This window comes from Microtus pennsylvanicus, chromosome 7, assembly GCF_037038515.1.
Source record: "Microtus pennsylvanicus isolate mMicPen1 chromosome 7, mMicPen1.hap1, whole genome shotgun sequence".
Lineage (NCBI taxonomy): Eukaryota > Metazoa > Chordata > Mammalia > Rodentia > Cricetidae > Microtus > Microtus pennsylvanicus.
The window spans coordinates 97,859,749-97,884,744 of NC_134585.1; the positions used below are offsets into that span (position 1 = coordinate 97,859,749).

General features: G+C 41.4%; 1 protein-coding gene across 1 annotated transcript in view; it reads right to left on the reverse strand.

Annotated features, from left to right (window-relative positions):
* Window positions 1-7,206: 7,206 nt before the first annotated feature.
* Dpyd (dihydropyrimidine dehydrogenase) overlaps window positions 7,207-24,996 on the reverse strand; it is a 745,624-nt gene continuing 727,834 nt past the window's right edge. Inside the window, exons 22-23 of the mRNA XM_075981504.1 lie at window positions 11,274-11,414; window positions 7,207-8,593 (exon numbers count right to left, since the gene is read on the reverse strand). Coding sequence (XP_075837619.1) covers window positions 8,423-8,593; window positions 11,274-11,414 — 312 coding nt within the window. The 3' untranslated portion in view covers window positions 7,207-8,422. The remainder of the gene's footprint in view (window positions 8,594-11,273; window positions 11,415-24,996) is intronic.

Genomic DNA, 24,996 nt, shown 5'->3' on the forward strand with positions numbered 1-24,996 from the left:
GTTTTGTGCCTGGCAATAGATATGGATCTATTTTCATTCTTTTACACATTGATATCCAGTTATGCTAGCACCATTTGTTGAATATGCCTTTTCCCTTTTGTATTTTTTGCTTCTTTGTCAAAAATCATGTGTTCATAGGTGTATGGATTGATATCCTGGTTTTTGATTTAGTTCCATTGGTCCTCCTGTCTGTTTTTATACCAATATCAGGCTTTTTTCAGTACTGTAGCTCTGTAGTAGAGTTTGAAGTCAGGAATTGTGATTCCTCCAGAATTTCCTTTATTGTACAGTATTGTGTTTCCCTGTCATGATCTTGACACTCAATCCTTGCCCCCAAATTGCACAATCCTTCCTCTCTCTCTTCAACAGGACTCCTGGAGCTTGGCCCAAGGCTTGACTGTGGATCTCTATATATGTTTCCATCAGTTACTGGTTGAATGTTCTATGATGACAATTAAGATATTTACCAATCATGACTATAGGAGAAGACCAGCTCAGGCACTTACTCCACTATTGCTGGGAGTCTTAGCTGGGATCGTCCATGTGGATTCCTGGGAGTTTCCTTGGCACCAGGTTTCTCCCTAACTCCCAAATGACTCTCCCATCAAGAAATCTCTTTCATTATTCTCACCGTCCATCCTGCTCCCAATTCAGGCATTTTAAAAACAAAACAAAAACACTCTTGGTCATTCCACTGCATTTCCTGCATGGGGCTGTGACAAATGCCAGTTCAGAAGTTCTGACATCTTCATGTGAATCTGACAAAAACAGCTTATGGTTTTAAAAAGCATATTTGAAATTCCAAATCCATAAATAATAGCAATATCAGTTACAACATCTATCATAGTAGGTGGAAAGCAGGTATGTTTTCTATTTTATAGGTGAGACAATGGAGGCTTGGGGATCTAGTTAACATATCCAACTTCCAGCATTCAGTAGACAGTGCCACCAGGCTCTCACAGTCTCTGTGTACGTTAAGAGGAGCGCCTATCCATGTGTTACCAGCACCTTGTGTGAGGATACTAAGTGTTCACTGTGGTCTGTCAGCAGACAATGACAGAGCTGGATACAGATACAAGCCATATTCTCTTGGGGAGGATATGGAAACTCTCTGAGTCTTGGTTTTATGAAATGGGGCTAATATCCCCCATATGACTAACGGTGTGGTTAAATAGAAGTCCTTTTTATATTTCCATTTTGCATTTGTTTTTGCCAAGGGAATTTTAAAACAATGCTAGAAATTCTTTCCCTGAATTTAAAATGTGATATATATATATATATGTATGTATGTATAATATATATATGTATGTATATTATATATATATATAAAAGCATTCTTAACCTCTACACATAATGTTTTTTTCCTTAATGTTGTACAAAGTCAGCATATATTTTGAAGTGATTTTATTGTAATCGCAAAGCTCTCACTAGGGTGCTTAATATAAAATAAGTCCCTGCTTGTCTCACACAACAATAGTAGATAATGTCTTAATAATGCCAGGCTTTATAACGTTATTGTTGAAATTCTCTTCTCCTTGCAAAGTATGACCTGATGAGATTAACACTAGTATAAACTTTTTAAAGTAAAGACATGCTAATTTTTTTAGATTCTTATTAAAGAGGCAAAAAGCAGGATTTACAACAAATTTTGGCATAAATATTTTGATCTTACAATCACACTACACTTAGGAATATGTTTATATTCAAAAGTTACTTTGGGCATGAACATGTGTGTGTGTGTGTGTGTGTGTGTGTGTGTGTGTGTGTGTGTGTGTGATGTCTGTGTATGTGCATGTGAATATGCACAGCTGTGTCCATGTATCAACCTCGGGTGTCATTTTTCTAGTACTGCCCATCTTCATTTTAAGACAGGGTTTCCTACTGATCTGGAGTTCACCAAATAGGCTAAGACAGTTGGCCAGTGAGCCTCAGAGATCTGTCATCTCTGCCTCCTCAGGGCTGCGACTGCAAGTGACTTTCACCACGTCTGACATTGGTTTAGGTGGGTTTTGAAGGCAAGACCTCAGGTCTTTATGTTTGCACTTCCAGTACCTTACTGAGTTAGTTGTATCTTCACCACAATTTCTTTGTTTCAAGTCATCATAGAATGAGTGTTTTTCTTAAACAAGAAAAAAAAATGAATATACGTTCAGTGAGACATTGAATCTTCATGTTGTCTTTTTATCTTATAATGATCTTAAGAAGATGATAAAATTGTTTAAGCAGCTATTTTATGGGTTAGAACTTGAGTCTTGATGGCCAGGGTGGTGGTGCATATCAGTAAACCCAGCACTTGGGAGGCAGAGTCATGGAGATTTCTGTGAGTTCGAGACCAGCCTGGTCTACAGAGTGAGTTCCAGGACAACTGAAACCATGTCTTGAAAAACAAACAAACAAACAAACAAACAGAAGTTGAGGCTTGAGTGTTTAGGGTTTTATGAAATTATAGGACAGTGGGAGTCTTATAAACTACAGAAATTTCTCATTGAGTAGAGCTCAGGGATGGATCAAGTCATATACAGTGGAAATGGCAGTGACAGACTTCCTAGACTTTCATTTTCAGTTGTTACCATGGAGGAGTTTGAGAGTCTTGTCACGGTGCTGACAAGAACTTTTAGGACAGTGATGGAGAGAGACGCCAGACAAAAGTCAGCCGTGGTGATTATGAGTTCTCTTATTTCTGTGACCAAGAAACACTTAGGAGAGAAATGGTCTGTGCTGGCTAGTTTTATGTCAACTTGTCACAAGCTAGAGTCATCAGAGAGGAGGGAGCCGCAACTGTGGAGCCTTTATAATACCCCATTGTAAGACATTTTCCTAATTAGTGGTCAGTAGGTGAGTGCCTAGCCCATTGTGGACGATGCCATCTCTGGGCTCGTGGTTCTTTCTAAGAAAACAGGTTGAACAAACCACGAGGAGCAAATCAGTGAGTAGCACTCCTCCAAGGCCTCTTCTCCTGCCTCCAGGTTTCTGCTCTGTTTGAGTTCCTGCCTTGATTTCTCTCACCTGGAAGTATGAACTGAACTAAACCCTTTTTTTCTCAAGTTGCCTTGGGCGTGGTAGTTCATCACAGCAATAGAAACCCTAACTGAAGCAGGTCCATTGCTGAGTATAGTTTAAGGAGGGTTACAATCCGTCATGGTGTGGAAGGCTTGGTGGCAGGATTGTGAGGCAACTGGCCGCAGTGTATCTGCAGCAGCAGCAGGCAAGCAGGAAGAAACGAATGTTGATGTGCACTTTGCATTCTCTCTCTCTCTCCTCTCTCTCATTTTAAGCCCAGGTTCCCAGCTCATGGATCAGTGTTGTGCACATTAGGAATCGGTCTTCTCAGCCCAGTCTAGAAACTCACTCAAACATGCCTGGAGGTTGTCATTTAGGTGATCACCCATCCTATCACTTTGGCACCATTAACCATCACACTGCATAAGGGTGGAAGGAGTCACGGGAGTTCTTAGAACGGCAAGTCAGAGAAGGGCTTAGGAAAGATATTTGGGGTCAAATTGTTAGACACTGTGATTTACTGGAAGCGAGCAAGCAACATCAAACGTGGCAGAAATAGCTGTTTTGGTTTTTATAGCTTGGAGTTTGAAATTCCTGAACATTGCATGTGGCCAGGTACTTGAACAGAAGTCTAGTTCAGAAGCAAAGGTGTAGACATCAACTGGAGAGCCACCACCAGGGTGTGGGAGGGGGAGAGACCTTAAGGGACACCTGCTTACACACCAGTAATCCCCTTTTGTTTCCTTACGTCCATTTACTCTTTTGATAATTTCAATACATCATGATCTTTGTGCTTGTTTCTTTCTGGATCCTCTCTCCTCTTTTCGTCATGGGTCTGGCTCCTCCTGAGCCCTGGGTCCTGGAGACTGACCCACTCACTCAATTAAACATTAATGTCCTTGCCTCTGTCTGAGGACCTTGCTGCAGTCAGAGCACTTCTTGCCATACTTTGTTTCATTTCTTTCTTGATGTTGTGTGATTTACTGAGATGCAAGCTCAGTAAGGCAGCATCTACACCTGCCTTGTTCACCGCTTGAATCACAGACAGGCAGAAGTATTTAGCATATGGAAGACACTTCATAATTTTGAAAGAAAGAATGGAGAGACAGCAAACTCTGATTTCTTCAAGGATCCTAATGCCATCTGTACCAGTTTTTGCCTTATCCCAACTCCATGTTTGTTTAGTTCTAGCTAATTCTAAGTTCTTATGATTTTCTGAACATCCTAGCCTTTTCTCCCACCGGGCTTTCCGTAATTTCACTCCTTGAGAGGCCCTTTCTTTACTCCATATTTTCTCTTTTATAAACTCAAAGACTGGCTTTGCTGTCACCTTGTCAAGAGCACATGCTTCTAATGTCTCTTCTCTCCTGATTGTTTTCCCAGCACTTACTGCCACATGTAGCATAACACTGTTATAAGTCTTTGTCCATTGCACACTATGAATGCTTTGGATCTGGGGAGTAGAACTGTCTGAATGTATCTCTTACAAATGCATAAAATGAAACGAGAATCTTTTTTTTAACTTTCTTTTTGTTTTATTGAGAAAAAAACAATTTCCGCCTCCTCCCAGCCTCCCACTCCTCCCCCCCACTCCTCTCCCCATCCCCCCACTCCTCTCCCTCTCCCCCCACTCCTCTCCCTGTCCCCCCACTCCTCTCCCCCTCCCCCCACTCCTCTCCCCCTCCCTCTCAAGTCTGAAGAGCAGTCTGGGTTCCCTGCCCTGTGGAAAGTCCAAGGTCCTCCCCCCTCCATCCTGGTCTAGGAAGGTGAACATCCAAACTGGCTAGGCTCCCACACAGCCAGAACAATGGGATGATTGGGATAAAGGAAGGTTGGATAGGGGAGCAGGGAAGCACATATCTTAATGAAGGGAGACTAGAATCTTTAAGGAGATAGTTTCAGAGTATCAGGTTTTGAAGAGGTGTTTAGGTTCTGAGGGTGAAGCGTTCATATGTGGGATGAACACTCTAACAAGAAGCCCCACAGGAATTATTCATGCTTTCTACCATTCAAAGCTGCGGTGAAAGGTTACATTTATGAACTAGAAGACTGGTTGGTTCTGGCCAGCTGTTAACTCTGTTGACACTTTGATTTTAGACTTCTGTGTTCTCCAGAATAGTGAAAATAGTTTTCTGTTGTTTGTGAGCCACTTAGTTTATCAACCCAAATGGGTAAAACAGGGGACAGCTATCATTTGAGTTAACATCCTTATCCCTAATCCAGTTCTTGGTGCTCTGTGGCTATTTGATATTTGTGGAGCGAATGAAGGGCTAGATGAATAAGTGGAGGAATAACGGAGGTAAGCCAGTGCACTTAGAAACACACCAAATTAGAAGGATAATTTTGAGTAAGTTACTTAGGTTGAATAAGAAAATATATCTTCATTTATTTTGGGAAGAAATGATAGCACCCACCCCTAATTACTGTATATTTCAATGAGCAGAGAAATGGAAGCAATGGGATTGAATTAAATACTTTTAAGAAATTGGCTCCAACAAGTATGGATACACACTGAGTTCAATTGGTAGAGTAACACTGAGGCTGGAGACTGTGAAAAGTCAAGTTCAAGTTCAGACTCAGTCTGATGGGGAGCCAGAATGAAGGATGAATGCTGTGTGCTGGGGAACTCTCTTCTGGGGGGGGGCTTTGTTATACTGAGGGCCTTGGCACATACATGGAGCCCTCTCATGCTTTGGGAGACAATTTTATTCAGGGTCCACCAATTTTAATTATAAACCTAAACAAAAAGTTTGATCACATATAGGGTCTTATTGTCAAGCCAAGCTGACCCATAAAACTAGCTACCATATGTGTAGGACATCATATAATTTCTTAGACACTAGATAGGAAATACTAACCAGTTTTTCTGATCTGGTCCTGTATTCTACTCAGAAGAGCTACAAAGATACATTTTTGGGCCACTGTATTGTGGTTTCTTGCTGGATAGAAAATGAGATTTTTTTCCCCCTCTTATTTTGCTCAGAGTCTCTCTGCAGGCCAAAGCAAATTACATTTTCCACAAACAGCATGGATAAGAAAGGTTGTTCAGTGCCCACTAGTGAGGGAACATATCAGAATGAAATGTAAATCAGGAGCAACACCAGTGTTCAATCATGGGTTGCTAAGGCTTATGCCTTGGTTGTTCATAGTTTCCAAAAGTAGAATAGGAATGAGCTATCACACCTCTATGTGCTCTCTTTCTTAGGAGAGATCACAGAAGCTGTGCTTTGGTCTGTACTGGCAGAATGCCTTCCTAAGAAGGCAGTATCTTGAGAACTCCAGCAAACATGCATGTAATATCTATCATTATATTTCTGCAGGGTTAATCAACTCCCACAGTAAAAAGAGTTACTAGGAGTTAGGAAGGTAGCACAGTCAGTAAAATGATGATTGTCAAAAAAAATTGAGGACCCAAATTTCACTCGCAGAGAATGAATCAAAAGCTCGGGATGGTGTAAACGCTTGCAATCTTAGCACCAGGGAGGTGGAGACAGGGGGTCCCTGGGGCTCACTGGCAAGTCAACAAAGTTTAATGGTGAGAGCTACATCTCATTCCTCAATGAAAGGCTCTGCATTAATACGTGATATAGAGAGCTTTGGAGGGACATCTGCGGTTGACATTTGAACCCTACACACAGGCATACACACCCATGTGCACCCGATCTCTCACTCTCTCTCTACATTCATGCTCACCAATCACATGCCATGGCAACTCTGTACTCTCCAGTATGTTTTTCTCTGTAACTGAATCTATTAGCCAAGTACTATCAACTCCCAAAGTGAAGATGCTTTTTTTTTGTGACAATGACTTAAAAGATCCATTCTTCTAAATTGTTGATGCTGCATAACTTTATGAAGAGTAATATTGAATGGCACATGCGTCCCATGGTGTGGGAAGCAGCTTCAGGTAGGAAGGTCATTTCCCAAGAGTCGTTACCTTGAACCACTCCAAGATGCCTGGTCAAGTCTATGGAAAAAGTGTGTTTTGGCTGAGTAGAGTTGCATTCAGTAGGGGATGGGGATAAGGGGGGCAGGAAAGGAAGCATTTGAAAACAATACTGTCATTTTCTTCATTAAATTTTAACTGACACACATACAGAATTTGGATGGAATTTCATATAGAACCAATCCTAAATTGCCTAATGTCAAAATGTAAATACCTGACAGGAAGGTGTATTTGGAAAAAAAATGAAACAGAAAACAACATTGAAAATAGATCATAAAATTTTATTTGTGATTATTTGTTCATACAGATTTTATCAAAATGCACTCCTAGCTCATACATTTATCACTGAAAATATGCCACAGATTCTCATTTTCTGATTTACCTCCTATAGATTCACATTAAAATGTGCCATAAGGAAGGAATAAATGTGATGCTGTTTACTGATTATGAAAATAAAGAAATCAAAAAAATCAATATCAAAAATACACATTTCTATTTCATTAATTTTAAAATCATGTAAGCATCAAAGCAAAGAGTAGTAGTCAGAAAGCCTCTTCTCATTATATAAGTTGCAGATATGATGTTTTTCATTGTTGATTGTGAAGCCTGTGGCTCAGTGCTGTGTAACCTGAGTCTTGTTTGAACATTAATTGCTCTCCTACTGAAGGTAACTATGAAAAGCAGACAGAAGAGTTCATGCGCAGTGAAAGTGTGGCCTTAACCAGACATCCATCCTAATATCTTATTTGATTAGGCACATAGCTTCAGTAGTCAAACAAAAGTGAGATGTGGTCCATCCCTAAGCAGTTTGGACATCTGTTTCAGGCATGAGTGGTGAATAGCATTTTAGTCAGGACATAATCTCTCTTTCAGTGTCCCTCACCAAAGAGTGACTTACTTCAGCAAAAGGGGACTTAAGAAAATTCTAGAAAACCCTCTTTCAGGTTTCGTTCCCCTTGTCATAGTAAATAATGACTTGACTTTCTTCGGTTGTTCTTAATGGAGTTAATTACATGGCCTTAGAAATGGTGTCAAAATTACAGGTAATTTTTAATTATAAAGGGTTTCCTTGGAAACGGTTTCCTGTATATGAAATTGTACTTTGTTCCAAAATAGTTCATTTCACTTACAATTAGAAACCAAAGAATGAGCACGGCATAGGGCAATTTAGAAATTGTCACACTAATTGCCATGAAAAAGTTAATTTTTCACAGCAGACAACTGATGGAGCACATCCAATTAACGGGTACGCAGCTCCTCACCAGCCACCTCAGAAAAGAATGATTCCATTTTATGACCATTAATTGGTCACCAGCATTAGACATTGCTTTCCAATTTAGACATTTATTTAGAAATTATATATGCATAGCTATAAAGTTTGGAAAGAACTGACCACAGTGATTATTCATTGCTGTGTTTAAAGATCGGCCTATGTCGGTAACATCAAAGTTCACAGCAACTCCCTTCCAAATCACCTTAACACACTGGCTTCACAGCTAAGGGTATGCCTCTCTTTGGTTCATAAGGTGTTGTCCTGGAAACCATCCTGATACAGTCGATAATAGGGCAGACGCTGAGGCAGAGTGTACAGCCCGTGCATGTGTCGGTGACAGTAGGCAGGTGAGTTTCTGGATCGAACTGTATCGCCTGGAAACAGAAAATAAGAGAGCTGAGCCACTGCTCACCGATGCCCAGCACGTTCCCATTTTAGCATCTGCATCCCTGTCCACGGCGATGGAGATTACCACACCGAGCACCATGGCGGTGTAAAGATAGCAACAGCTGAACTGACAGGAGCAACAGAGAAATAAATGAAGCTCCCTTAAATTAGAAATGGTGAATTGTAAAGTATTTGCACTTATATCAGAGGTTTATTTTTTCCATGGGAGAGGAAACATTTTGAAACACAGCACTTCTGCTTTCTCGGTCAGCGGAGGACTCAAGTCTTGCCAATCTGACCTGGTGGAGACACTTTGTACCTGCCGATGTTGGGTGCTTCAAACAGACCCACTTTCTCTTCACACTTCTTGTTCCTTTTTAATATGTGTGTGCGCGCACGTGCTCACGTGCATGTATGCAGGTGCACATAGGTATGTGCATGTAGAGGTCAGAGGACAAACTCAGTTGTCATTCTCAGGAAAGCCATCTGCCTCTCTGACACAGGCTCTCTCACTGGCCTGGAGCTCACCAATTAGACTAGACTGTCTTTTCAGTAAATCTCAAGGACCATCTTCTTCAGCACTGGGATCTCAAGACTCGGCAGTTCTGCTAGAAATGTTTCTATGTGTTCCAGGCATGTGTGGATTGAACTCGGGTCCTTGTGATTGCAAGGTAAGTGCGTGCTTTACAGGCAGAGCCATCCTCCTGCAAGACCACACTCCTTGTTCTTTGTGTTGGAGAAGTGATCATGTCAGGGGAGGCAGTGAAGGCATTTCAAATATTGCATGCAAAATTTAAAAGAAAACAGTAGAAAAAAATGACTGCATAGTTAACTCTGAGTTTTAACCATTTCCAACTTGATTTTAAGCATTATCTTACCACAACAGGAACAAAATGTAGATGGGAGAGGCAGGACAGCCCATGTCCTGCTCTGGCCCTGACATCTTCCAGATGGGAGAAGCTGGACCAGCCCTCTAGCTCTGATTCTGCTCACGATTTTGAGGAATTTTGAAATTTTCTTCTCCAATCTTCCTCCCTCCCTTCTTCCCTGTCACTGTCCCTCCATTCTTTCCTTGTCCACTCTCCTTTACCTCTCTTCCTATTCTCTTTCCTTTCTTCCCTCCTTGTATTTTCCCTTCTTGAACTCATATAGAACTAATATACTGAGTGTGAAGTGAGGGTTGAGATGGCGCAGTTATCATGACAACTTGCCTGTTAGAGGCATCTGAACGATGGAGACACTATGTCAGTCCTCAGGGGTGGGTTTGCATTTTTAGGAAGGACTTTAGTGCAGCCTGGGAAAGGGTAGTGGATGAGAGAAAGGGGACCTCCTGGGAGCCTTGCTGTTGGCTAGCTTGCAGAAGAAGCTCCACCCACATTCTAATCTTCTGGAATGACAAGGTAAGGCTTTTAGGGAAATTTCAAGGGGCAGTGGGAACCCTATTCATCTCACCTCCTGAGACCAGCCCTAAAAATCTGTGTAACCTAATTTCATGATTACTATTGCCTTTTGTGTCTTATGCTTGTGATGGAATCTAATTAATATGTACAGTACACTAGGTGGTAGGTGAGGTCACAAGCTAACGTCAAAGAGAAATGGGTAGGAATTGCTCTGCCCATCCCGGAGGAATCTTTAATCTGCCCTTTCTGTCTTGTGGCAGGCTCTCAGCCAAGGCAAGAAAGTCACTTTCAGTGGTAGATACACCAAAAAAAAAATTCTCCCTTCTTTTCCAGATATGAAGAAAGTCATAAGACCAACTTCTACAATTGTGTGGTAAAAGACTGGTTCTTTTCTTTTTTAATATTACTGCCATAAAACTCCAATCAATACTGAATGGAGGAGAATCCTCTGGAGGCTGAAGGAATCCAGCCCTTTTAGGGGACTGATCATAAATGACAGCTTTCCTCTCTGCAGTTAGTACCAGACCATAACCTTCCCTAATGTACATTATTTTGCATAAATTTCTGTTTTCACTTAAACTTTCCTCTCCAGCTTCATGGGTGATGAAACAATATTAAAATAATACTGTGCACTGAAAATGGTTATATTAATTATTGTTTTCATCTCTGGAACAATTACCTGACAAGAAGCAACTCAAAGGATGGAGGGCTCATTTTGGCTCACTGTTCAGAAGATGGAGTCTATCGTGATAAGAAAGGCATCACAGAAGCTTACAGCCATGGATGGGGAACTTGCTCACATGTGGATGGATCAGGAAGCAAAGACAAACGCTGACAGTGCTTAGCACTTCTCCTATTTCTTTTCACTAGGAAAACCCAGCACATTGGACGGTGCCTTTGACAATAAAGGTTGTATCTTGTCCAAGAGATGGTGCAGCAGTTAGGAGGAGTTCTTGCTGCATTTACAGAGGACCCAAGTTTGTCTCCTAATACCAAACTTGGGAAGGTCACAGCCACAACAGATGTGAAGGGTTAATGCACACATACAGTACACACTCCTACTGACACCTACATGTATAATAAATAAATCTTGAAAAATAGATATACAAAGATACACCAGTGCATTACAAGGGCAAAAAAGGGGACCTGTAGTGAGGATATTTGGCACGCCTGGTTTGAATTGCACGTTTAGCGACAGAAGACACTTGCCACCCTTAAAGAAGAGCCGTCCCTCAATGTAGCATCTTAATTCTAGCAGGGTTCCTACCTGGTAGCCAGAGTCGTTGCAGGTCATGTAACATTTGCCACAATTGATGCACATTTCCTCATTGATCAGGGCCACAACTTGCTCGACTCCACTCAGCTCACCATATGTTCCCAGGTATTGCAATGCTTTTCCAATTACATCCTAGAAAAGGGGCAGTGAATTACTTACAGTGCTCAACTTGAAACAATTCCTTAATAATGAATATCTGTCCACGTTTTCCCATCTTGAGCACACACAACATTGTCCTCACAGATGCACTTTCTGTGACAGTTAGTTTAGTTGATCTTGAGAGATGGGCAGTATGCACACCCAGCTTAGAGATGTTAGCCACTGACTGTGGAGATGACTCAGTGGTTAAAGCGTCGGCCGATCAAAGTTTGGATCCCCAACATGCACATAGGACCCAAAGAAGATATAAAGCAAAAAGCCATCGAAGGAGAAAATCCTATGTCTGTCTTGGGATTCCACGCAAGTACACATGCACGCTTACATGCACCTACACATATGCACCTGCATTCAGAACCTGCAAATCTCACACACATGCACATACAATATGGTGGTGGGGGGGGGCAAGATACAGTTATAAGACTTAAGTAGCTGAACTCAATTGTTTTTCTGATGAGCACCCTGTAACAGCACTTTATATACAGATGTTAAAATAATTCTCTTAGGTTTTTGTAACTTCTATATCCTAGAATTTGCATTTTGAAGGATCTAAAAGTAATGTAAATGGACAAGAAGGTCCCACATTTACACTGGAGGCTTGATTTCACTGGGGATGTGGGAAATAAAAACAAAGGCTCATCCCATTTTTACTGTCGATTTTTTGATTCTTGATTTTCATTTGAACTGCGCTCTGATAGTGCACTCACCTGTCATGTCTTGAAGAATATATTTCCTTATTGAAGGATTCTAATGTATGCTAATTAATTAGGTTGATCGAGACTGAATTAGATGCCTTTTCACTCTTAAAGAACGAGCAATTGCTCCATTCACCGCTGAAGATCTTTCGAGCAGTTACACACGGCTTTGTTTCTTATAGTAATTGAGATTATGCTTAATATGGGAAGCACAGAGGATGTTTCATCAACACTAGGAAGCACTTTGTTTCAGAAAACAAAACAGAGAAATGTAACAATGTTTGCCAAATTAGTGTGCTGTCAAGATTATCAGCTTCTGTGTTTCACCTCTAGAATGAGAATGGTTTGTTTGAATTCAAGGTCCATGTTCAAAGAGTCCATCTCTTGCTTGGAGTCCTCGTCCCACATTCTTTTGGGTATATTATTTTTTTGCATACTCTTTTGGGCCTGGTGGGATGGCCAGTCTTAATTGTCTACGTAATCTGCTTTAGAATAGGGAACCTTAATTGTGGAATTGTCTGTGTTGGATTGGTCTGTGGCCATCCATGTCTGTAGGTCATTTTCTTAATTGCTAATTGATATAGATGGACCCTGCCCACTTGGGGAGGTACCAAACCTGGGCAGGTAGGCCAGGGCTATAAAATAAAGTTGGCTGAGGAAGCTATGGGGAGCAAGCCAGTAAGTGTCATTCTTCTCTGGTTTCTGCTTCAGCTCCTGCCTCCAGGCTCCTGTCTTGAGCTCCTGCTCTGGCTTCCCTTGATTGAAATTAACCCTCTCCTCTCCCAAGTTGCTTTTGGTCAGTATTTTATCAGAGCAACAACAAAGATAAACTAGACTGCCCAGGAGGACTTGGCTATGCTCCCTTACCTCTATTTCAATTTCAATTTGAGCACTACATTGTTACTGTAAGCTTTCAAGTGGAGGACAATATTCACATTACCCTTACACTTCATTTGCATGCTCCCAAGCCCTAGGAGGAAAGAAGACTTCAGGGCTGCTGCCTTGCCTCCTTTCTTTTCAGCGCACTGAAGCTGAAGATTTCACTCCATCGCGGTGTGATTTTTCAGGGAGTCCTTGACATCCCAATCTTTGTGCCTGTCCTTCTAACAAGCTCAAGCTGCATTACCAAATGTGTGAGGAACATTATCACTAGAAACAAGAACAGTGCGTTCCCCACCCGCTGAACTCATAAGCACACAGGATTGTAGTGCTCTTCAGCTTTTCTTGGCATTGTGAATAGCACTGGGATTTTTTTATTTTTAATGAGGAAGTCTTGCAATTTTACTCCTATTACTCTCTCCTCTAATGTCATCTTTTGCACTTTCTGAGGGATCTTTTGGATCCCCCGCTGTGTCTACTACAAGTTTTCAATATAAATCATCAACTCTCAATCATTTTTCTAGTCCTGGGTATCTTTTAAAGGGAGCTTGGGTGTCTCTACTTCATGAGGATTTCCTCAATCCTTCTGCGTCCTTTCCTAACCAAATGTCAAGCTGTGTTCTTTCTCCTTCCTCTTCCTCTCTCCTTCCCTCTCTCTCCTTCCTTTCCCCTTTCTACCTCAGACTCTTTGTCTTCTTTCTCTTTTCCTTTGTCATAGAATTGGCGATAAAAGATAATTTTTGAGTTCTACCACACTTCAGGCTAGTGCCTTAATTTAAAATGATTTTCTTATTTAAACTGCATATATTTTAGGGAAGTTGAGGTGACTGCGATTTAAGATATAAAATCAAGTAGATGATGGAATAGAGGTTCAGATTACTGCTGCTAGACTTCAAATGCCGTGATCATATGCACTCTGCTATTCTGACTCACTTGTTATTCTTTGGCAAATCCCACCTCACATTGCAAATAGGATTTTAAATCTAGATTCCTATGCTGTTTTTTTTTAAACCGAGCTTTATTCATATTGGAATCAAGTATGGTATGTCTTGTTCCTGCAGATCATTAAAGCATAACGGATGCTCAAATATTTGTTAAATAAATATATCTTTTGAATATCTATGCCCGGACTCATAACAGTGATTACATAGTAATAAAAAGTCTAGTGGATATTTTTATTAATTTGGGCATTGCACATGCAAAAGCTAATCAAGGAAACTGGAGCAGCTTAATATTTTCCAATATATCAAGACAGTAAATGCACGGACATTCTATCTGGCTGTGAAAGACTATTTATGTACAATAGAGACTAACTTTTTAGATGCAAATAAATCAGTCAAAACAACTCCTGTGCAGAATCCAATCATTATGGGCGAAATCATTAGTTAAATACTCAACTGACGACTAGTCACAGAAATCCCTAGATTTTTCTAGAAGAAATATACATGCCCTAAATTATTTTTTATATAAAGAGCAAGTTTATCCTCTGGTATATTAAATATGCCCTTAGTTCTCTGTTTGAGATTTGCAGCTGTCATTTAAAATATCATTATTTATAAAACCAGATAGAATAAGCTCATTGCAGCATTGACAAGTTAACAGAGGGGGTTAAAAATTCAGAGGTTTTTTTTTAAGGATACCATCTTCATTTTTAATCTAGAAGAGGATAAAAGAATAGTATCTGAAATTAGTTTGGGAGTATCAAAGAAACAATAGAAAAGAATGATCATTCTTTGAGGCGAAAACTGTAGACAGTGTTTGAAACCCCACCCTCTTTAGCTATATTGTGAGCTGAGGGATATGTGTGCGCAGGTCCTGGAATTGGTAGAAAAATATGGATCACCGGACAGGTACCTGTGTTTCAGGTAGTGCTTTATAGAAATACTTCTGCAGAGGTTGGGAGACCTACGTTTATTGTTCCAGACAGGGTGTGCACACACAAAGTTGGAGCAATCTATGTAACTACTCTTGCTTACTAGAAATGCTTATGCATGGAGACTATGACACTGGATCCCTTAGATTATACTTCACACATTTGATGTGTGTGTGTATGTGTGTGTGTGTGTGTGAGTGTGTGTGTGTGCACGGTTGTGTGTGTGCCTGTGTGTGTGTGAAGGCATGTGCATGTGCTGTGTGTGTAGAATAGAAGTTGAGATCAGGTGTCATCTCCAATCATATGTCTCGAGGCAGAGTTTCCTGCTGATTTCAGATAGTCTAACTAGATGACTCACTCCAGGGATTCCTTGTCCGTTTCCCATGTCCTAGGATTTTTTTTGGGGGGGGGGGGCTCCACGTCCGCCTGGCTTTTCAGTGGATTCTGGGGAACCAGACTTCAGATCTCCTGTCTGTGTGGTGGGTGCTTCACTCACTGTACCATCTCCCCAGGTGGCAGATTTGATTTTAATGGAAGTGCTCCGGGCTAGCCACAGTGGCCTGCAGTACTCTAGAATCCTATCCAGAGTTAAGAGAATCAAAAATGGTATTTTTGTTGTTGTTGTTGTTTTTGCTTTATCAGAGACAGAGTTTCCCTGTGTAGCTCTGGCTGTCCTGGAACTCACTCTGTAGACTAGGCTGGCCTCGAATTTACAGAGATCCGCCTGCCTCTGCTTCCCTGAGTGCTGGGACTAAAGACGCATGGCAGCACTGTCTGGCTCAAAAATGATTTTTCAAATGGGTGAGTCATTATTTTTATTTGACACACATTTTAAGATCAAAGAATATAAACCTAGAAGGACTTGATCAGTTTCTGATATTATACACTTTTTTCATAATGAGCAATAGAAATATATTAGTTTTGACCTACTTTTAAGCTGATTGATGTACATTCCAATTGTGATTGTTATCTGGCCTAGTAACTGCTCTTCTGGCTTTGGGTCTTTTCATTTCCTACAATTCCTGTATACATGTGCCCTCCGAAGTCTAGGACCGAGGATGGCACGCTGTGGGCAATCACTGAAGAATCTGTGATTTAAGTGATTTGGTTATAGCTGCTTAATTACTTTCTTGTGTCTTTATCTGCACCATGACCAATGCCTCAGGCTCTCGTCACACCTTAGGCCTTACAGACCTATCAGGAGGGGAAATGAGATCACTTGACTTGTTATCCCTGAATTATGCTAATTCTTAGTAACCTTGTCCTCATAAATGCTCCTGAGTCAAAAGTTTAGTAATCATTTCAGTTTCCCTGAGACTTGGTCTTAGCTTTTCTGGTCTATTTCTATTTTTTCTTTACAATAGTAAGAGCCTTTACATCCTCACATCTATTTTTTCCTTCTTCCTCTCCTTCTTTCTTCCATTGCTTTCCCCCCCCTCCCTTCCCATGGCTCTCTAGGTTATTTTAAAATAGGGATTCAGGCTCTAAACTATGCTATCTTGAAACTTACTATGCAGCTCAGGCTGTCCTTGATGCTCCACCAATCGCCTTGCCTCAGTCTCCTGAGTGCTAGGATTATAGGTGTCGGCTACCATGCTCAGATTGCCTTTTCTATGTTAAAATGATCCAGAGAAATATTTGTTTTTTATCAGTTGGTACAGAATTCTCAAACACAAGTGCTCATAAAACATAACAGTCCACTTATTATTGCTAGCACGCATAGCTCTCTGAGCTGGAAGGCAAGCAGTAAGCACTGAGAAGGGGTGGTCTTGAACTAGAACTCAGCATACTCGGGCCGGTGAGGAGAGAGAGCTGGGAGGGGGATGCCAAAGGCACTGATTCAGAAAACAAATGCTAGATTGGCTAGAAAAGTGGAGAGAAACAATGTGCCAAGAGGCAGGCTACATCAAGCAATCGTGGTGAGAGAGGGTCGTGGGGAAAGGTGTCTGTGGAAGACAGATGGGGATGACTTCAGTGTCTGAGGCTCCGATCACAGTATCCTCCCCATGTGGGGTGGAGTCAGGCTTCATGTGGCAAGTTGCTGACATTTGGGGTTTCACTTGATTTAATGAAGCTGTAATCTTATATCTTAGACTCGCAAATCTATTTTTCCTCCTTCTTTTCAATGCTATGAAAACGCTATGTGAGGATGCAAGGGAGGATAATAGGAACAGAACAGGTTTTCGTTCTAATTGTGATTTAACAATATGCCATCTGTTTGAAGTGGTGGGTGTACTTTTTTCTTTTTGACTTTTAATAGACGAAAATACATTCCCATTTTACCTAATATTTTCTGCAAATCGAAATCACTTGGGTAAGTTGACCAAATTTTAAAGCTTGCTACCACACTTCTATGCTTATTTGTCATTGATAAGATCTTTTCTCATGGGACCACTGAGCATTAAGTTATTTAAACTCTTAACCTTCTCACTCCTGGAAAAATACCCAGGAGTCTGACATCATCAAATTCTGATTGACAGCTTCTCATTCCTGATCCATCTTCAGGTTAGAGACCCAATGCCTCAGGTACTTGTCTTGATCTTCCAAAAAGCACCTTTAGGAAGGGTCTGTTAGAGCTTACAGTTCTTCCAGGAATAAGGTTCATTGTGGCAGGGAAGTCATGGAGGCAGAAGCAGGGCAGATGGTCACACTGATCCCACAGTCAGCAAGCAGAGAGAGATGGACTTTGTGTTCAGACAACGTTCCCCTTTTTATTGAGCCTATGGAATGGTGCCCCTAACTTTATTGTTGGTCTTTCTACATCACTTCAAATCACCCAATATAGATAATCCCTTACAGACACACTGAGAGACCAGTTTCCATGGTAATTCTAAATCTCATTGACTTGACAATCAAGATTAACAGTCAAACTGGACTATGAGATCCCATCTATGACTTTCTCCGAACTTCCGGAAATAGATTTACTAAAGGTGGGATGCATGGGTAGCTACACAGAGACTTGTATTAAAGACTTGGCATTAAAAGTTTCTAAATTCAACATTTATGGCTAAATCCTTCATCTCCCACCAGGTGCTGTTTCCCTCAAACACAGAAGTCGGAACTAAGCCTGTGTAGCAGTTTTCTTCTGAGAGATGCTCTTCCCAATAGCAAAGGTTATACAATTCCTTTTCAGATAGCATCCCTTCAGTGGACTGGGCTTTCCTCCTAAAGTCTGTAAAGACGTACATGGCTGCTCTATCTTGCTTGTCCATATTAACCGCCTGGTAGTTACATCTCCGATGTAGTCCTGGGATGGAATTTCCATGGTTATTTCATTTCAGTGTCCCACAGTTGTCTCCTTCCCACATCACCTTCAGATTTGCGGATTTCAATGCAGGTATACATCTGACACACACTGCTCCTCCCTCTGCCCTTTGGCTGGACTTCTTCATTCTAAGCAACATGTCTTTTCCTATTGCTATATTCCGGTCAAGCCAGGAACCACACAGCAATACATCCCCACATGACTTAAGAGATTATTTTTATAACCAAATTCTGCTCAGCCTTTAAAGTTCAACATGATAGATTTCAACTGCTCTTTATTGGTACATAGACAACTGAGAATATGAACGCTGCCCCCAGCCTGCTTCTCTAGATTCCTTCTTGAAACTGCTGGGCAAGGCTCCCTTATTTTTCTCCCTATGCAGTTCCCCTTTGTGTTCTGTGGTATCTAATATGGTCTTACAGTTTTATCCGTGTGCTTTCCTCCTTCCTTTCACAATTCAATTGAAATAATAAAGCACTCGATCAGGCTGACTGGTCCCCTGCCAACACGGCCTTGCCAGTCTTATGAGGTGCCGTCTATCTCCTCCTCCAAGCAGCAGGAAGAAGTGATGAAAACATCACTAGTGCCCCTAAACCATTCATTTTCCTACCCAGAAATTCAAAAAACATTAGAGATCCATCCCCAGCTTCATAAGGAGAATGAGAATTCATTCTCACATATATCAACAGAACTGGGGCACGTTCTAGAACTTCATAAGGCCTGGCAAGCTCTCAAGCCTCCGTTATCTGCTGCCAGAGAATCAAGCACATTTCTCATTTCCCTGGGTCACACGTGTGCACTGTCAGCTTCAGGAGGAGGCACTGGCATGTTTTTCCGTCTGTGCCAAATATATGCACACATACATGTAGTGCAAATTCTAATTGGTCTTAACAATAAAAACCCAGAGTCCGATATAGGGGTAAATGTGGAGAGACCAGAGAGACAAAGGAGCAAGCCACAGTTGCTTCTTACCTCGTCATCTCCTTACCCTGAAAATGGGGCAAGCTCCTGTCTCCACCCAGCTTCTGTTCTTCCCTTCACCCAGACATAAATATCACTTCCTGATTTCTCCTCCCTGGTGCTGGGATTAAAAGCATGAGATCCCAAGCGCTGGTATGTGCTGGTGTGTTACTACTGCTTGGTTAACTAGTTGTTACCTCCACATTCTGACCTCCAGGAAAACTTTTTGTTAGAGCACAAACAAAATATTACTACAGATACATACATACTTACGTGTGTGTGTATGTGTGTGTGTGTATGTTAGGGACTTTTTCAGATGGTCTCAGATAGAAGAATACCTTTGAAGCTATTCTGGAAGGTCATGTCTCTTTCTCTTTCTTCATCCCATTCTTCTCTTCAGCCTTCTAGGGCTCGTTTTGATGACTTGTGTCTAACTCAGATTTTTTTCTCCTCCTTTTACAAACTAAGCAGCTTCATCGCATTGTTAGATGCATGGTAAATGCTATTGCTATGAAATGGAAATAAGGATGTTGGAGTGATAAAGAGAAAATCGACTGGATTCCAGGGCATCTCCGGGCATCTTGTCATTCCCTGAAAGGGCAACTAAAGGACTCTGAGGACATTTTCAGCTCCAAGGGTAAGAAGAGTGAGGATGGCATGCAGACACCCTGTTCTGACCTGGACATTTTGGTATATTATTGAGAATGGCCCCTTTGGGTGCCCTGGGTGGAATTCTTCCTGGATTAACCAGTCTGTTTCTTTGTTGCTTGAAACTGTTTTAAAAATTCTTAAGAAAACATGCTGGAGGAATTGCTCAGTGGTTAAGAGTAGGCACTGTTCTTATAGAAGACCAGAATGTGGTTCCCAGGACCCAGAACTGGTAGCTCACAACTACCTGTAATTCCAGCTCCAAGAGATCTTACAACCCTCTTCTGGCTTCTACAAGCATCTTCACTCACATGCATATATTCCCACACACACGCACGCACACACACGCGTGCGTACACACACACACACAAATCATAATTAAAAGAATAAGTAAAGATTTTAGAATGGTGATTAACTGAGCACGATGGGGAGATGGCTCAGTTGGTAAAGAGCTAGCTGTACAATCATGGAAACCATATAGAAAGCTGGGTGCAGTGGAACATGGCTTTTACCACAGAACTGGGGAGGCAGAAATAGGCAAATTGCTAGGACATTGGCTGGTCACTCCTGGCCAACAAGGAGAACCTGGTCGTAACTCAGGAATGACACAGGATGTCTGTAGTCCCCATTCTCACACACAGGTGGATGCATACCTGCACACACATGCATACCTGCACACACATGCATACCTGTGCACACATGCATACCAGTTTACACATGCATAAATGCACACACATGTGCACTGGATACACATGATCACAGACAAGCAAACACACAAGATCTCTCTCTCTCACACACATACACACACACACACAACATTAGCACTTCTCAGTTCTGTCTTACTCTGCAAAATGAGTTCAACACATTGATATCACCGCCTATTGAAAACCAGGGACTGTGTGTGGATTTAAGCTCCCTTGACTATATTATCACATACACACTTGAATATTATACTTTGCAAGCATAGTGACTGCCTTGAAACACTATCCCCAACCCTATATAGAACAGTGCCTCAGGAAATAGGTTCAGATCTTGGCTTTAATAATATCTTCCTAGCTGTGTGACCTTGGGCAAATTAGCTAACCTCTCTGTTTTTCAATTACTGAATCAGTAAAATTGGCGGGATACAAGTATTTCATCTCACCAGGTTATTGGGAGGCTTGGATGAGCTCATTTACAAACATGTTGCAGTGCTTGAAACCTCATAAGACCTCAATAAATATTAGCTTTTATTATTAATTCTCTGCTTAATTAACACTAATTTATTAAACTCTACTTTAAATATCACCATCTCTGTGAAGCTTTCCACAATTACCCGAGGCAGAACTAATCCCTTTCAGTCGTCTCTGTTCCCAGAGCGTTTTGTTCGTATTTGATTGAACTGTAAATAATTTTTAACATGTGTCTTTCTCCCTTGCTATACCATGTGCTACCAAAATATAGACTTCTGTCTTTTTAAAATTCATGCTGTATTCCTTCTCCCTAGCACAATTCCTAGATTGTGATGAGCACACACTGAATATATGCTGAGAGAGGGAAATTTCCAGCCTTGGACTGTCCTTTGTATTTCTCTGGAATCTGCCACTGCTCTCCGTATTTCGATGTTCAAATAGAAGGTATTCAATAAACATTTGTTGATGGACTGAGGCTGAAACTGCCTACCTGTGGAGCAAGGGACCATTCAGCCGTATCAGTAGCAATGGAAAGTATAAAAGAACCAAAGAAGAGGCCCATTGGGCATGCTGTCCTTTGAAACAATATCGCCATGTTAGAACCAGAGAAGCCAGCAGAGATCAGAATGGGGGGCATGCGAATGAAAAGCCTGTCTAGACAAGAGAGGCTCAGATAATTTGGGGGGCGATGGGGATCCTTCCATGGCAGATGGAAAATCATATATACTGTGGTAGCAGAGAGAATAAACAAGGCAGCATCATGGAGCTCAAACAAAAACCAATAGAATCTATAAAGGGCCGAGCAGAAGGAAGAAACACACTAAATGAACAGATGGGTTACAGGGAAATTATCAGGCATGAAAACAGACCATTCAGGTTATCCAGAAAGAACACAAAGGAAGAAAAGAAAACTAACATTTTAGGAAGCAAAGATGGTGGGGGAACACAGGCGAAAGAATGAAACGGGATGGGAACACAGGATGAGCTGTGTGTCTGCCAGAAATGAGAACAAAAACCACTGAAGTGCAGACCGACAGACAGACTGGAATTCTTTAAGGAAACATAGTGGCTGAACAACTGCGTGGACAACTTATCAACTTTTAAAAGATGAGTGAGGGACGGGCAAGGGTCTTGCATGCAAGTGACAGCAGTCACAGCTCCTATAAGTGCTGCTCTGTATCACACACACACACACACACACACACACACACACACACACACACCCCTCACTGCACCTAAGGCCTTCTGACTTCCTCTCCCATGTACCCTTGATGCTGTCCGTCTCCTCACTATCATTTTTCCTTTCACGAGACCTCGGTGGCTTTCTGTGAGACACTTCTCCACTCAGGGTCACACTGTGTGGTTTCTATTCTTTCTGGAGAGAGAATTATTCCCCGAGATATATGCATTGCTCTCTCCCTCTCCCTAAGTTTTAGAGTGTTAATTCAGGTATACAAGCAAGCATTTCTAAAGAACTGTCTTGGGAGTTCTAATTTCCTGATCCTGCAATGTAGGTCCCAATGTGGACCAGCCTGTATTCGGTTGCTTCTCCTCTCTACTACTCAAGCTTCATGAGAACACACTCATAGGGTGCTATGGCTGTACCAGTGCTGTTCTTTTTGGTGGTGGTTGTGAATCAGTGATTAGTAAGTGAAGAAAGGAATCCATAGCGACTTTGATTGCTGTTGCAGATGAAAGGTGGAATCCCAGTGATGGCATATGACAGAAAAAATGGAACCATGCAGGCTGTCCTTGGTTGACATCTGTGGATACCTGACCCTGTGGACCAGGACTTCAGCATTAAGAATATTTCCAGTTTTCTCCCATGTCATCATGTGCTTCATGCCATTCTCTTATTTCTATGACTACTCCTCATTTAATTACCCAGCATCCTTTATTTCCACATGGGGCTTTAAGTAACAATAAAAGAAAGCATCTAAGATGGTCCCATCTTGTGTCTGACACACAGTAGGCTGTTGTAATTTCAAACTTTTTCTCTTTCATGCACCCAAGTATGTATCCCATGTTGTTATCACTTTAGAAATACTCAATGTAAAATTTGTATGTCACTCCCAAAAAACTTCACCAAACTTTAAGACAAAAGGAATGAAATCCTTATTTATTATATTTTTCTTCAGTTCAACAGGATCATCAAAAATTGAGTCTGTTAGGTCCTCTTATTTCCAATCCCATTCCATGTCTTACCTTTTGGTATAATTGGAATTGCTAAACCCTGCTGAGAATTAAAAGACTGTATAGACTTCAATACAGTCTTTACCTAACTATTCATGAAATGTAAAACCATATTTTGGCTCACTTAATGTATGTTTCCCCTCTCCTATCTAGTTTATAGGACCAATTAATCTTCTGACTCAGTGCCTTAATTACCTCTGTGCAGCTGTGACCACCCACATGCTGAAAGAGAAACTTAACAAATGAATGGCTTTGTTTCATTCACTTTCAGGTTTCAGAGATGTCAGACCAGCGTGTCTGGGAGGGGTGTGGTGGAGCAGAACAGCTCACATCATAGAAGTCAGGAAGCAGAAAGAGAGAGGACAAGTGGAACCAGGATAGCCTACAGCTGCCCCTATGTGTGTCTCCTCCCACGTCTACCTTTTCCCACTTTCCCCTCTCTTGCTGCCACATTACAGAACCATCAAGGGAAGAATCCATTCATCAAGGCAGCCTTTCTCTCTTATCTGATCCACCAGAACAAGTATTTCTGTTGTCCTGGAAAAAGGAGCATCAATTTGCAAGGTCATCTCTTTAAAGCGGTATCTCTAGGGGGATAGAGAGATGGCTCAGAAGCTAAGAGTTTGCTGTTCCTGCAGGAGAACTGGGTTCAATCCCCAGCACCCAAGCCAGGTGGCTGATAATCGTCTAAAAATCCAGGCAATCAAACACCCTAATTAGGCCGGGGCCCTCATGACTATCTACAGAAACATCCTCACAGACACACTCAGAAATGTGATTTGCTAATCTCTAGGTAGTTCTTAAACCATTAAAGATGAAAAAGGCAAACTGCCACATCCAGGAAGGTTTCCTTGATACCTTGGATCTAAATTAGGTCTCCTGAAAGATTCTATACATCTTACAGATTTTAGGTACAGTTCATGCCACAAGTATAGTACTGCACCCTCTGCCAGTTTTTGTTAATATCTGTATCTTTTTTTTGTATGATTCATGGGCTTACAAAATATGTCTGTCATATTCCATGAGCATTAGATGCTCAACTCCTGGCACATTGCTTGCCGCAATGTCTTCCTGATGTAAAGAATTGCTGGGAAATACAATGGCTTCAAAATCTTTTAGCATGATTGGCATTCAGAGTTCCCTCTTTCCCTACCTATTCTAGAATTCATTTCAGTGATCAAAGCAGAAATATCCAGCTCACCTGTTATCTGACCTGGCATCAATCATCCTGGCGCTATATCTACTAGCAAATAGCAATTAGGGCAGACACTACATTAAAAATGTTTCACGCATCATCAAATTTATAGCCCTGTGGAGGCAAACACTTTCATTGACTCCATTTTGCAGATTGTTTTATTGAGGCAAGTTCATAGGGCACTCACCTGTCAGTGGAACAGTTTGAACACAGAGACAGTGTCAGAGCAGTCAAGCTTAACTGAGGAAGTTCTCCCATCAGAACTATAATCTGCTAAAATGTTACAAACTTTGTGTTTCAAAGAAGCAAACACCTACGGTTTTTCCTACGATGATGCTTTTACAACAAAATCGCATAAATACAATAACACTGCTAAACCCAAATTCATTTCATCAACCTGCCTCTTTGATACAGATTGAGTGTGTTCATCTGAAGTTGTTTCTTTGGAAACTTAACCTCCCCATTTGTATGTGAAAGTAACTTCCCCACAGGTCCTTTGGGAGTCAGTTGGGGTTAAACAAGGTCAGGAGAACGGGGCTCCCTGATGGCATTAGAGTCCTTACTAGAAGAACCTGAGCCACGTTATGCTGCGGGGAGAAAATCAACGCCAGATGCCAGAGAGATGCTATTGCCCTGCTGTTGGCCTTCTCAGTCTGTCACTATGAGCCTAATAAACTT